The sequence below is a fragment of the Gossypium raimondii genome, chromosome 1 (assembly GCF_025698545.1).
Source record: "Gossypium raimondii isolate GPD5lz chromosome 1, ASM2569854v1, whole genome shotgun sequence".
In the NCBI taxonomy this organism is placed as follows: Eukaryota; Viridiplantae; Streptophyta; class Magnoliopsida; order Malvales; family Malvaceae; genus Gossypium; species Gossypium raimondii.
In genome coordinates, this window is record NC_068565.1 from 1,487,035 (window position 1) to 1,499,802 (window position 12,768).

The 12,768-nt window shown below is 30.1% G+C and overlaps 1 protein-coding gene across 1 annotated transcript; it reads left to right on the forward strand.

The window, feature by feature from the left end:
- The first annotated feature begins 8,880 nt into the window (after positions 1-8,880).
- LOC105774348 (hypothetical protein) lies at positions 8,881-11,989 on the forward strand. Its single transcript, XM_012596821.2, has 3 exons — positions 8,881-9,815; positions 10,916-10,963; positions 11,397-11,989. The coding sequence occupies exons 1-3, from the start codon at positions 9,065-9,067 to the stop codon at positions 11,687-11,689; spliced, it is 1,092 nt and encodes a 363-aa protein (XP_012452275.1). The 5' UTR covers positions 8,881-9,064; the 3' UTR covers positions 11,690-11,989.
- Positions 11,990-12,768: the final 779 nt, after the last annotated feature.

Consider the following 12,768-nt stretch of genomic DNA (forward strand, 5'->3'; position numbering starts at 1 on the left):
ACTCATGCTAATGTACATTGTATAGGGACTAGTTTTTAATAGTAGAAAATGATAGAATTTTTAACAGAATGACTGATTTGCTTTTTGATCTAGCATACAGGGACTAATTTGCCCATTTTTTGAGTAGAGGGAGCAAAATGCAATCAAACTCCTAGTACAAGGGCCTCCCTGTTGCTTTTAGTACACTAAGACTAGATTGTATTTGATGTGGAGCATATGTAAAATTCGTTGATCAATTTGTAAACACACGTGTTCTTATCATATGGGCAATTTGGAACAAATGTGTTAAAAAAAAGTTGTGTCAATGAAATTTGGGAGAGCTGTTTCTTTATTTACTTAATATGATAAATTCAGACTGTCTATATATATCATGTACACACGCGATACAATTTGATTAATGTGGTTTAAATATGTTAGATTTAATGCCCAGATTAAGGACCAGCTTGATAGAATGATCAATTAATATTATATTAATACTTTGACGACTCAATTAAGATATAAACCATAATTAAAGAATATTCGATACAATTAACCCTTATATTTTTGTACATCTTCCATCCAATTTTAAGGTCATTTTATGACATAAACTTTTAACCCGTTTTGACCCATAATTTTTTATTAATTATATGATGACATAATGGTTTACTTTCCTTTTCTTTTAACGAGGTCCCTATATTATAAGGATTGGATTAAATTAGTCTCTATTATTAAATAGATCAATTTAATCCCTATACTATTAAAACAATCAAATAAATCCAAATTGTAATAGAGCAAACATTTACTGCATAACAAAGGTCTTGAAAATTATTTTTTAAATTGTAGTTCAATTCTAAGTAAAAGATTTCATCTACAAAACCATGAAAACTTTAAAAATATTAACTGTGTAACTTCACCTCCAATGTGTAACTTTGAGTTTTATCATTTTAGTTGTTGTTTTTCGGATGAAAAATTAATCAGATCATTAAAATTTTAATAGCCGCGATGTGACAGCCCACACAACACTCTATATGTATTTTGTAATATAAAAATATTAAAAAATTATCGATATCATCAATAAAATACACGTAAAACTATCAGCCTGTCATGTTGATCGTCATACCAACGCTATTAAAATTCTTACAATCCAGTAATCTTTTTCCGTCTACGAAACAATAATTTAACTAAAATTTGAATGTTAAAACTAAGATGTTCCAATTAAAAAAAAAGAGAGAATATGATCAAATTAATAAAAAGTAAAATTAAACACAAATTTATCCTTATGTTAATTACACAATTTTAATTAATTTCCAAAAGTAAAATGATTTTTTTTTTTTTAAAATCTGGAATTTTATTTTATATTCCAACCCACGAATTTATTTGATTTTGTTTTAAAGACAATTAAATTATAGCAAATCAATTCTCAAAAAAAAAATTGTAGCAAATCAAATCAACTTCGAAGTCTCCATATGACCGGTTAGTATCAATCGGTCCAATCCTAAGCAATGATTTTTTTTTTTTGTGTTAAAAGATTTATTATGATCATGATTGGATTTATATATAGGTAGAGGTATTGTCAAGCTTTTGTATAAGATTCGGGTTATATTTTGTTTTCTTTATACAAAAAATGAGTAATTTGATCTTTATACGTTAGATTAAAAAGTAAATCGGTCCTTCTAGTCTCTGTACGTTAACATAATGTATATGTGGTATATTAAGTGTAACTTTTTGGTTATTCTGTCAACCATATCGGTTTTTAATAGTATAAATGAATGAATTTTTAACAGAAATGATCAATTTGCTCTTTAATCTGATAGACATTGACTAAATTGCCCAGCTTTTGAGTAAATAAAAATGCAATCTGACTCCTAATGAGAAGACCTTCATGGTACATATATATGAGAAATTATTTTATTGATCATTCCCACCATATCATTCATGATATCTTTCCAATTAGTAAATGACATTTCAGTATTTTTTTTAATTTCCATGTTGTTAACACATAATTTTGGTAACTTTTTTTACCCTGAATCTCGAACTCTAAACTCTGAATCTAAATCTCAAACTTAAATCTAAATTCTGATTCGAATTCAGGGTTAGTGTTCAGAGTTTCAGGTTCAAGGCAAAAAAATTACTAAAATTATATGTAAACAATAAAAAAAAAACACTGAAATATAAGGGGAAGGGTGGATAAAACATGAACATAATTAATGGAAAGCATGAATGACCCATTAATTGCTTTTAGTATTAGAAACCATAATTAGAAGAAAATTCTAGTGTTTTAAGGTAGAGATTTTCATGCTAATTGCTGTCCCACAAAACAATGAAAAAACATAGAACACACTTGCCAATTGTCAAGTTTAAGGAGACCCGACAGTCAAAATCAAAGCATAATGCATGATTAACCTGCTGAAAATTACCTTGACCCCCCAATATTTATATTTTATAATTAAATTCAAGTAAAAATATTTTTTTCCCTGAATTATTGCTTCATTTTAAATTTAAGCCGAAGGTTAAAAATTTATTCAAATCGAGTTGAATCAATTGAGTTGGATAAATCATTTGATTCATGATTAAGTCTAGTTGAAATGAAAATGGTAATAATAAAATTAGATTAACGTATTAAATAAGCTCTATGAAAAAGCTTTTTTTGTTATATTCAAATAAATCTTTAAATTTTAATCGATACCCAAATAAGTCCTTAAAAGAGCATATTTTATTTCAAATGAAATGTTGGTTTATATTAAGAATTTTATGGCTTAAATGCAAAATTGCCCCCCAAATTATATCCTTTTTCTCATTTAGGCACCTCAATTTTTGAGGGGTAAAAGCGGTACATAAACTATTAATTTCATCTCATTTTACCCCAAAACATGATACCAACCAATAAGAACACAACACATGGCATGCTCGTGTCGGATGTCGTACATTTTTAGATAAAAATGAGATGAAATTGATAATTTAAGTACCACTTTTGATAAATAAATAAATAACCCTTTAGGTGCCTAAGTCAAAAAAAAAAAAAACAACAACATAATTTAGGACCCAATTTTATAGTCAAACCCTAAAATTAAAGGTTGAGACCTTATTTGTATACAAGTTGAAGATTAAAGGCTTATTTAGGTGCCAATTACCAATTAAAGGGCTTATTTCAATATACTAAAATATATTTTTAAAATATTATCTAAAGAAAATGATAAAATTTAAGGGCTTGATTAATATATTAACCAAATTTTTATATAAAGGAAAGAGTACTCAAATCCAAAATCTTGAATTTGATTATAATGGCTTATTATAGCTACAAAATCTCACCAACCCTTCTTGCTATTTTGAACATAATTCACTAACCTTTTTTTTTTAAATATTATTTATTTATTTCTTTTCATATGAAGCATTATATATATATATATATATATATATATATATATATATATATAATGTCTAGAAGTACCCATAGCTCATATCCTTAAATAATAAGATAATGTGTTTCAACACACTCGAACCCACATTTTCCTGCACTAGCAACAATGTCGATACGAACCGAACTAAGACTCAACCGACTAAAAAAAATTAATTTAATAGCCTTTAATTACATGTTAAAAATAGGTAGATGTTAACCTATTTTTTCACAGGTTAGAAATTTAATGACCCAAATTTGCCAGTGTTTGAATTTCTCACGTTTTATTCACTTCCTAAATTTATTAATAGCTTACAATATGAACAACCCAATTTTCTTTTTCTTTTTTTTGTAACTTTCCAAAAAATTGGAAGTTCTTTTTTTTAGATGATAATATTATTTTATAGGATGAATTTTAATTTTTTATTATAATTGAAATAAATGTGGAGAAGAGTGTAAGGACTTAATAAGAAATCTCAAAGTTTTTAGGACTTAAACTGGAAGAATTTTTAAATTCATTATTAGAATTTAATTAAACCCCCATTAAGCCATATATTAAATAATAATTTCCTTTAATTGTAAAAGAAGAAGAAGATAAATCTCAAAATTATATATGAACTCGATTCAATGCGTAATTTGATACACTAATTTTAATTTGAGGCAATTATACTTATGAAACTTTGATTGTAATCCAAATGTATACACAAAACTTTAATTTTGGTTCAATCATACACATTTGAAGAAATAAATACATTGACTTATTCTTATCTTGAATAAATATAATTATCTGTATGCGATTATAAACATAAAATGATGTTATGTCAATAATTGTGTTAATAATTTATGAGCATTGGATAAAATCAAAATTTAACGTATAAAATTGCATTTAAATCAAAATTCATATATAATTTTAAAACATTTCATACTATACATATATATTGACTATCAAAGAAAAGAATGGAATATTTGAAGAGGGAGGCCATACAAAAAGGTTGTTGCTTTATTAAAAATGTCCTATAATTCATATTTATACATATTTTATTTCGCATTTTTTAAGTTAATTATGTAAATTAGAATATGGCACACTCGCTATACAAGTAAATAAATATATAAAAGTTGGTAGAAATAATCAATTTGAAATTTTATTTTAGATTTTCAAGGTATCTACTGGAGCGACTCCAGTAATTAATTTTCCGTATTTGGTAAGCTCATTAAAGAGATAGATGCTGACCACGAGTTTTAAAGCTGATCCATAGCCAGGACAAGAATGAACCCTCGTATTAATACCTATTTCTTATATTTAAATATAAAATTATCATAAAATAACCCCTCCTTATCTTGTAAGATCACTCAAATTGGTCCCCACCCCCATTGTATGTCATTCACATGTAGAATGTGACATGGTACTAACCCCTCTAATCTAATCTAATCTCAAGTCACCCTTCATTATGGTCATGGTCATGACCTTCCAAAATCCTTCTTTGTTTTTAGTTTTTAAATTTTTTAATAAGATGTCATTTAGATTTATATGTTGATCATGTATTAAATGTGGATCATATAATAAAATATTTAATTTTTAAGGGTGATGAGATGAGGGGTTTTTTTTTATATGTACCCTTTGATTATTATTTAAAAAAAAAACATAATAGGGAAAAATTAAAAGAAAAAAGTGGCTTTAGTGGAGGGGCCATCAATTAAGATTAGCCATTAAGTGAGGAAGATTAGGGGCTTAATTATTCAAGGGTGGACAAAAAGGAAAAAGGAGAGTCCATAGCAATTCTTCTTTGGTGGTAGGACAGGAATAGAGTGCCCTTATCATTATAAAATAAATATAATTCATGCAAAAAATTTAAAATATACATTATTCATAAAAAAAATGTTAAAATGAAATTTGTTGATTGAGTCTTAGTTCGATTGGTATAAGCATTGTTGTCAATACAAAAGGATGTGGGTTCGAGTGCGCTAAAGTGCATTATCCTCTTATTTATGAGTTGAGAGGCGATTTTAGTTACTGATTAAATGTTAATTTTTGTTATTAGTTTTTATACTATGCGTAAGTTGTGGATTTAACTCTTTTACTTTAATTTAGTCACTTTTAGTCGATATATTTTTTGGATCTTGAAATTCCAACCCTAGTTAAAATATAGTTATTAAATTCATTAAGTTAAATTATACCATTTTCAAAATCTTATGTGATTATTCTCAGAAAAAGTAAAACCTTTTGCGGCTAAAATATTATCACATGTGTACAGAGGCAAATTCAAGGGGCTAACAGGACCCGACCTCCCTTAAATATTATAAAAAAAATATAGGCCTTCGAAGTTTTGAATTTTTTTTATTTTAATATTATAATTATTATTTTAAAAAGGAATATTTGTGTTCCCCAAAATTTTTCAAAATTTTTTTAATTTATTCTTTTATAGGATTTTTAATTTTTAATAATAAAATTAGTAACATTTTTAGTTTAATATGGTAAATTAAGACAAAAATAGTATCTAAATATTAATTAGGTAAAAATAAACTTAGATAACTATAATATCTAATACATTTTGATCATTTAAGTTTTTCCTAAATTTTAGTGATCTAGATATCCCATATTTAAAAATATCTTATTGAATCGGTCCGGCCTACTTGGAACATGTATATTTTATATAATATTCCGACCCCCTTATCAAATATTCCAGCTTCGCCCCTGCATGTATAATGTCATTTTGGCTTGCTATTTCCATATAATACTCACAGAAAAGTCAGTTAATGAATTTAACAAGTGTCATTTTGTATCAAGACTAAAATTTCAAAATTCAAGAAGTATGGATATTAAGAATAATTGAACTGGAGAATATAGACTAAATCTACAACTTTACGCATAGTACAAGACTAATACAAGAATTTAACAAAACGAATTTAACTAGTATTTTAGTCAAAAATTACATGGATTAAAATTAACTAAATTAAAGTACAAAGTCTAAATCCAGGATCTACGCATAACATATGAACTAATAACAAAAATTGAGTATGATTAAATTGGTTTAATTGATCGATTCAGTTCTTTTCTAAAACTACTCATAACTCTAGTGGCGGAGTCACAATTTTTTTATGGGGCTATATGTTATATATTTTTACGGGAGCTAAAATATAATTTCATTATTATATTGACTTATATTTTTACCATTTTTAGGATTAAATCAAAATTTTATTTTTTGGGGGGCCAAATATATTATTTTACCATGTATTAACTTATAAATTTATAAAATTTAAATCTAAAACAAAAAATTTCAATTTTAGGGACCAAAGCCTTTACTTACCCCCTCCCTTTGCCACTGCATAACCCTTAATCCCCAAGTGGAGGACATTTCGTGCTTAAACGCATTTGAATCCATAATTTCTAAGTTGTTGCAAACAGCAACGATACCGATCGAATTAATACTTGGTCGGCATCTGATTCGATTTATTTTCGTCCACGATAGGAGCACGGAATTTTTGAAGGGGGTAAAAAGAATATTTGACCAAAAGAGTAGGAGGGGAGGGGGGGGGGCAAAAATACATGAATAAATAACGTGACACGAAAAAGATATGAGAAGGTAGGGGAATAAGGTTAAGGGTTAAGGTGGCCCAAAAAACGCGTTTAATGCCATATTTTACGCTTAAGAAAATGACCTTATATTAGAGGTGAGGTCTTCATTTTTTTTCTTATCAAGATATTGAGACTACCCCTTCAAGATTTTGTTGTCCATGGATAACCATGTATTTAGCCTTTATTTATTCCACCTATATAATAGAATTGGTCAAATTTCACGGAAAGTCCCTCTATTATTTTTTTTTCACAAATTTAGCCTCTCTACTATAATTTAGTCAATTTTTGGGTGATTGGAGAGTACCGAGTTAATTTAAAGTTCAAGAGAGTGGGATTCTATCAACAAAGTTTGAATAATGGTCATTGAAAGTGCCTTTTCAAGATTTTGTTGTCCAAGTATAACCATGAATTTAGCCATTATTTATCCCCGTATATAATAAAATTGGTCAAATTTCATAGAAACTCCCTCTATTATTTATTTTTTTCCCACAAATTTAATCTCTCTACTATAATTTGATCATTTCTTGGGTGAGTAGAGAGTACCGAGTGAAGTTACAATACAGGAGAGTGGGATTATATCAACAAAGTTTGAATAATGATCATTGAGAGTGTCCTTTTCAAGATTTTCTTGTCCAAATATAACCATGAATTTAGCCTTTATTTGTTCCCTCTAAAATTGATCAAATTTCATAGAAAGTCTCTTTATTATTATTTTTTACGGATTTAATCTCTTTACTGTAATTTCTTCTGAGAGCATCGAGTCAAGTTATAAATTAGAAAATTCGGGTTTGAACTTTTTGTCATTGAGGTGCCAATGGAAGACGTTAATCATTGTTGTTGGACTTGATCATTTCTATTATCTTTTAACCATAAATTTAGCCTTTATTTATTCCCCTATATAATAAAATCGATCAAATTTCATAGAAACTCCCTCTACTATTATTATTTACAAATTTGGTTTCTCTACTATATTTCGATCTATTTTTTCAGGGACATTAAGTCAAGTTTATTTAACGAAAATATCGAAAAAAGAAGTTGACCTTAAATGTGAAAATACACATTCCAAGACTGAAATCGTAAAAAAGCATTTAGTATAGGGTCCTTCTCTACAATTTGACCAATAAAATTTTATTTTAGTAATTAAGGACAATTACACCTATCACCTCTAATTAATTATTTCTAAATAAAGCTGGAGTAAGGGTAAATGGTCAATATCACACAAAAAATAAAAATATTAAAAAAGCCATGTCACATTTTTAAAGTTGAAAATACATACTTGAAAGAGTGCAGAAAATAAATGGCTTAATATATTATTTAATACGTGAGTTTAACATTTTTTAATGTAGTACTTATGTTATTTGTTGGTCTAATTTGTTATTTGTATTTGACAAAAGTTATATATTTTGGTACCCTAAAGTAACAGTGTTAACTTTTTAACATTTAATTTAAGTTTTAAGGTTGATTTGATGAAAATACATATTTTGGTACCCATTTCAATCGGGTTAATCCCTTTGTTACCAATCGATTCTCAGTCCCATCGATCTGACCGACCAATCCAATTATATTTCAAGAACACTGGTCATATTGTCAAATCTTGATGAAATCCAGGTTCAAGGACCAAAGTGAAAAAAAATTCAAATACTAAAGTGGACCTAATTATCAAGTTGAAAGCAAAAAAATTAAACTATTCCATAAATTTATAAAGAAGATAAGAGTAGAAGGTCATTCTTTAAAATTTGACCAATAAAATTCTTATTTTAATAATTAAGTACAATTACACCTATTACCCCTAATTAATTATTTCTAAATAAGCCTTGATTAGGGTTAAATGGTCAATATCACCAATTTTTATTTTTATTTTAAAATAAAATAATTAAAACATCTCTCAAAAAACTCCCCCCTCATTTTCTTTCCTTTTCTTTCTCTCTTTTCTCTCTCTGTCTCTGTCTCTCTCTCTCTCTCCGTTCTCTGATTCTTTTCTTTAAACGGCGTAACGGACTTTTCATCTAAAAAAAACTCCGTTACTCGTTATCTTTCACTGTCACGTGCGTTTTCGAATTTTTTTTTTTTAAAAAAAAGAAAGAAAATTTTTTATCGATTATTTCTCTTCGATTTTTATGGCCTCGGAGCAGTTAAGCATGGCTGCGACTCCTGACCCAATTGACGGCCGGAAAGACGCCGTCAACGCCGCCATTAACGGCGTTGAATCCCGTCCGCTTTCCGTCGATTGCGGGGATGACGTCAGCAAAGCTCCGAGGCTTCCTCGTTGGACGAGGCAGGAGATACTTGTGCTCATACAGGGGAAGAGAGTGGCGGAGAATCGGGTCAGGCGAGGACGGGCTGCCGGATTAGCCTTCGGGTCGGGTCAAGTGGAACCGAAGTGGGCTTCGGTTTCGTCGTACTGTAAGCGGCATGGAGTGAACCGGGGACCGGTTCAGTGCCGGAAACGGTGGAGCAATTTGGCGGGGGATTTTAAGAAGATCAAGGAATGGGAGAATAACACTAGGGAAGAGAGTGAATCATTTTGGGTGATGAGGAATGATTTAAGGAGGGAAAGGAAGTTGCCTGGGTTCTTCGATAAGGAAGTTTACGACATCCTCGACGGCGCCGCCGCCGTTTCTTCCGCCGTGGAAATCCCTGATTCGGTCGTGGCTCCAGCTTTGGCTTTGGCTTTAACCCCAACTCCAGCAGTTCAGGACACGGCGGAGGATAACGAAGCTGTTTTCGATAGTGGACGGAGCGCGGCAGCGGAAGACGGCCTGTTTTCGGACTTCGAACAAGACGACGGTGCTGGGAGCCCAGAAAAAGTGGAGCTACCGGTTTCCGCCGACGCCGGAAAGTCGGTTCCCGCTCCAATCCCTATTTCAGGTAATCTTAAACTGATATTGATCACTAGAAATGAATTAGTAATCAACATTTGAATGACTCATGCGCACAAGTTAGGTATAGTATTCTGTCTCCGTTTCATGTCCTGACTCTATTGAAAGCAGAGCTCCGAGTGCCTGAACACACAAATCCGTGCTAAACTCAAGGGTTTGCGCATGATTGGCGTCGGTTGAGTTAAAATATCATAGCTACCCCTGTAGGGAGATTGATTTTGCCCCATTTAAGAATAGTCAAATTAGTCCATGCATTTTACATCAAAAAATAAATTAATTATTTCTATTAAAAACTGATAAGATTGATAATTTCAAGTGGCGTGTATTCTAGCATATAGAGACCAGTTTTTAAAAATAGAAATAGATTTTAACAAAAACATCAGTTTACTTTTTGATTTAATATATAATAATTAATTTGTCTATTTTTTGAGTAAAGAGAGACAAAATGTAATCTGACTCGTAATTTATGTGATGTACAATTTCCTTTTGTTCTTATATTATGATACTGGAATTCTATATCCTAATGGGTTTTCTTTAAGCGAAAAAGGGTTTGCTTTAATGGAGGTGTTTGACCTTTTTTCTTTCTATATATTTTCTTTATTGCAGGAACCTTTGACCTTTTATAATAAGGTCCAAATCCAAAGCCCTATTTGTTACTTATTATTATCTAAAATAATTTTCAAGTCCCCATAGATACAATAGTAAGAGGTTTGGTGTTTCTTAAATAAGGTTTTAGTTTCAAATATGTGGGTTTCTACTTGTTTAGGATTTAGGGTTTGATTTGATTTGGTTACAAAATCAAGGTTGAATGTGATTATCGAATTTTGAGGTCTTTGGGTTAAAAAGAATAATTGGGGATAAAAGTATTATGGAGGTCTCCATACTACAAATCAGATTGCATTTTGTCCCCTCTATTTAAAAAATGGATAAATAATCGAAGAATAACACGTGACATGCCACGTGTACACCATGTTGATATATGTGTTTTTACTGGCATTTTCCTTTTGTTTTGTATCTTTACAGAAAAGGGTTATCATTGATCCATTAAATGCTTATATGTGTTTGTTTGCTCACCTTTTATGCTCACAGAGCAGCAGCACCAGCAACAGCCAGCTATCCCAGGGAGCAAGAGTCAAGGTAATATCGATTTTACCGATCTCGGTTTATGTTTATTACTCGAATTTGAGCGTGAATGTTGGATATAAATGTGTCTTAAAATGAGTTTGATTGGATTTTTGTAAATGTCAAACACAAATGTTCTAAAGAAAATAAAAAAAAAGGTCAGGGTAACATAGCTCTGTTGTTTTCATTTTTGTAAATGATTGAATCCTTACTATACTGGAATTTATCTTGTTATTAGTCCAATTGCTTACTCGATGATTGCCATGTTTGAGACTCGACTGTGTCTCGAACATGCCTTAGCTTGTTTCTTGGAACGACCAATTAGGGTTATGGAAAACAACCGTACAGGACGGAACTATGCTTGATGACTCGATTCAATCGGTTCATTGTACTGGGAAATGGCTAAAAATAGAATTACCTTATTGCTGGATGGCAATGCATTATGCAGGTGCAACAAAGGAGAAACATCCAACCTCGAACCCCGAGGTCGGTTCTGCTTCTCAAGAAGCAAGGAAGAGGAAACGGACGGAAACCAATGGAGACGAAGAACCGGACAACAGTCCACAATACCACTTGATCGACGTCTTGGAAAAGAACGGTAAAATGCTAGTCGCTCAACTCGAAGCTCAAAACACCAACTTCCAACAGGAAAGGCAGCAACGTAAAGACCACGCCGATAGCTTAGTCGCCGTCCTCAACAAGCTCGCCGATGCTCTAGGGAGGATCGCCGACAAGTTATAACCAGGAAGAAGGCGAATCGTAATGCGTTTTTTTGTACATAAAAACCGAGTACTACGATGCAGGTTCGAAGCAATAGATGGTAGCTGAAAAAGTTGGAAATTTATGGATCAAACCTTGATTCATTTTATTTGTCTACATAATTCATATTTTAGTTTCTGCCCTGTAGTGCCCATATACACGACTAAATAAGGTTTTCTTTTTAGAATTTTGAAGATCCATATACAAAATCTCTATTTTTCTTTTCTCTGTAATACATATGAGATTATATGATTCTAATATATATATTTTTTGCATTTTGAATTGTATGGCTTATAATATTGTATAGAGGAACATAAATTAGTCATTAATTTCTCGTTTTGGCTTTTAAGTTATTCGGATGGTTGTCGGAATTGAATCGAATTGATCGGATTAATTGGAAATTGATAGTTGAATTGATATCATAAATCGGGAGAACTAAACTGGTTAGAATTGATTAAATTGGCGAAAATTGGTCGAACTGCGAAAATAATAATTATTTGAATTGGATTTAAGCAAATTTAAATATTTAATTGTTTATAAAACAAATGTTTATTTTTTATATTTTACTTTTTTTATTAATTTTTCTTCATTCTTTTTTTTCGAATTTCTTTATTTTTATGAATTTGCTAGTTTTTTTTTTTGTAATGGTTGAAATAATTATGGTTATTACAACATTAGTAATTCATAATTTTAATAGAGTTTTTAATAATATATAATTAATATTGAAAATTAATTTAAATTCGGGTATAAATAATCAATTTTAAATTGAAATATAAAAATAAAACTTATTTATTTTTAGATAAACAAAATTCGTTAATTAAACTCAAAGTAATTTGATTTTCGTTTCGAATCCAACTTATTCGAGTTGAGCTCCGTAGCCCTTGAACCCGGTTCAATTACTTGTTTGGGCTCAAGCTTGTGGGAATTGCCAAATTCAAATTTAAAGGTTAAGTTGTTTTCATATGGACTAAACCGTACCAACCCAATAATGAGAAATAAAAGTTATAACGGTTTGGTTCCGATCAATTTTGAAAATTTACTATTAATATGTAATGTTTCGA

Excerpts from the sequence above, each read along its gene's own strand:
- LOC105774348 (XM_012596821.2), top strand. The coding sequence starts at position 9,065 with ATGGCCTCGGAGCAGTTAAGCATGGCTGCGACTCCTGACCCAATTGAC. Across the intron at positions 9,816-10,915 it reads CGCTCCAATCCCTATTTCAG|AGCAGCAGCACCAGCAACAG; the intron begins GTAATCTTAAAC and ends TTATGCTCACAG. Across the intron at positions 10,964-11,396 it reads CCCAGGGAGCAAGAGTCAAG|GTGCAACAAAGGAGAAACAT; the intron begins GTAATATCGATT and ends TGCATTATGCAG.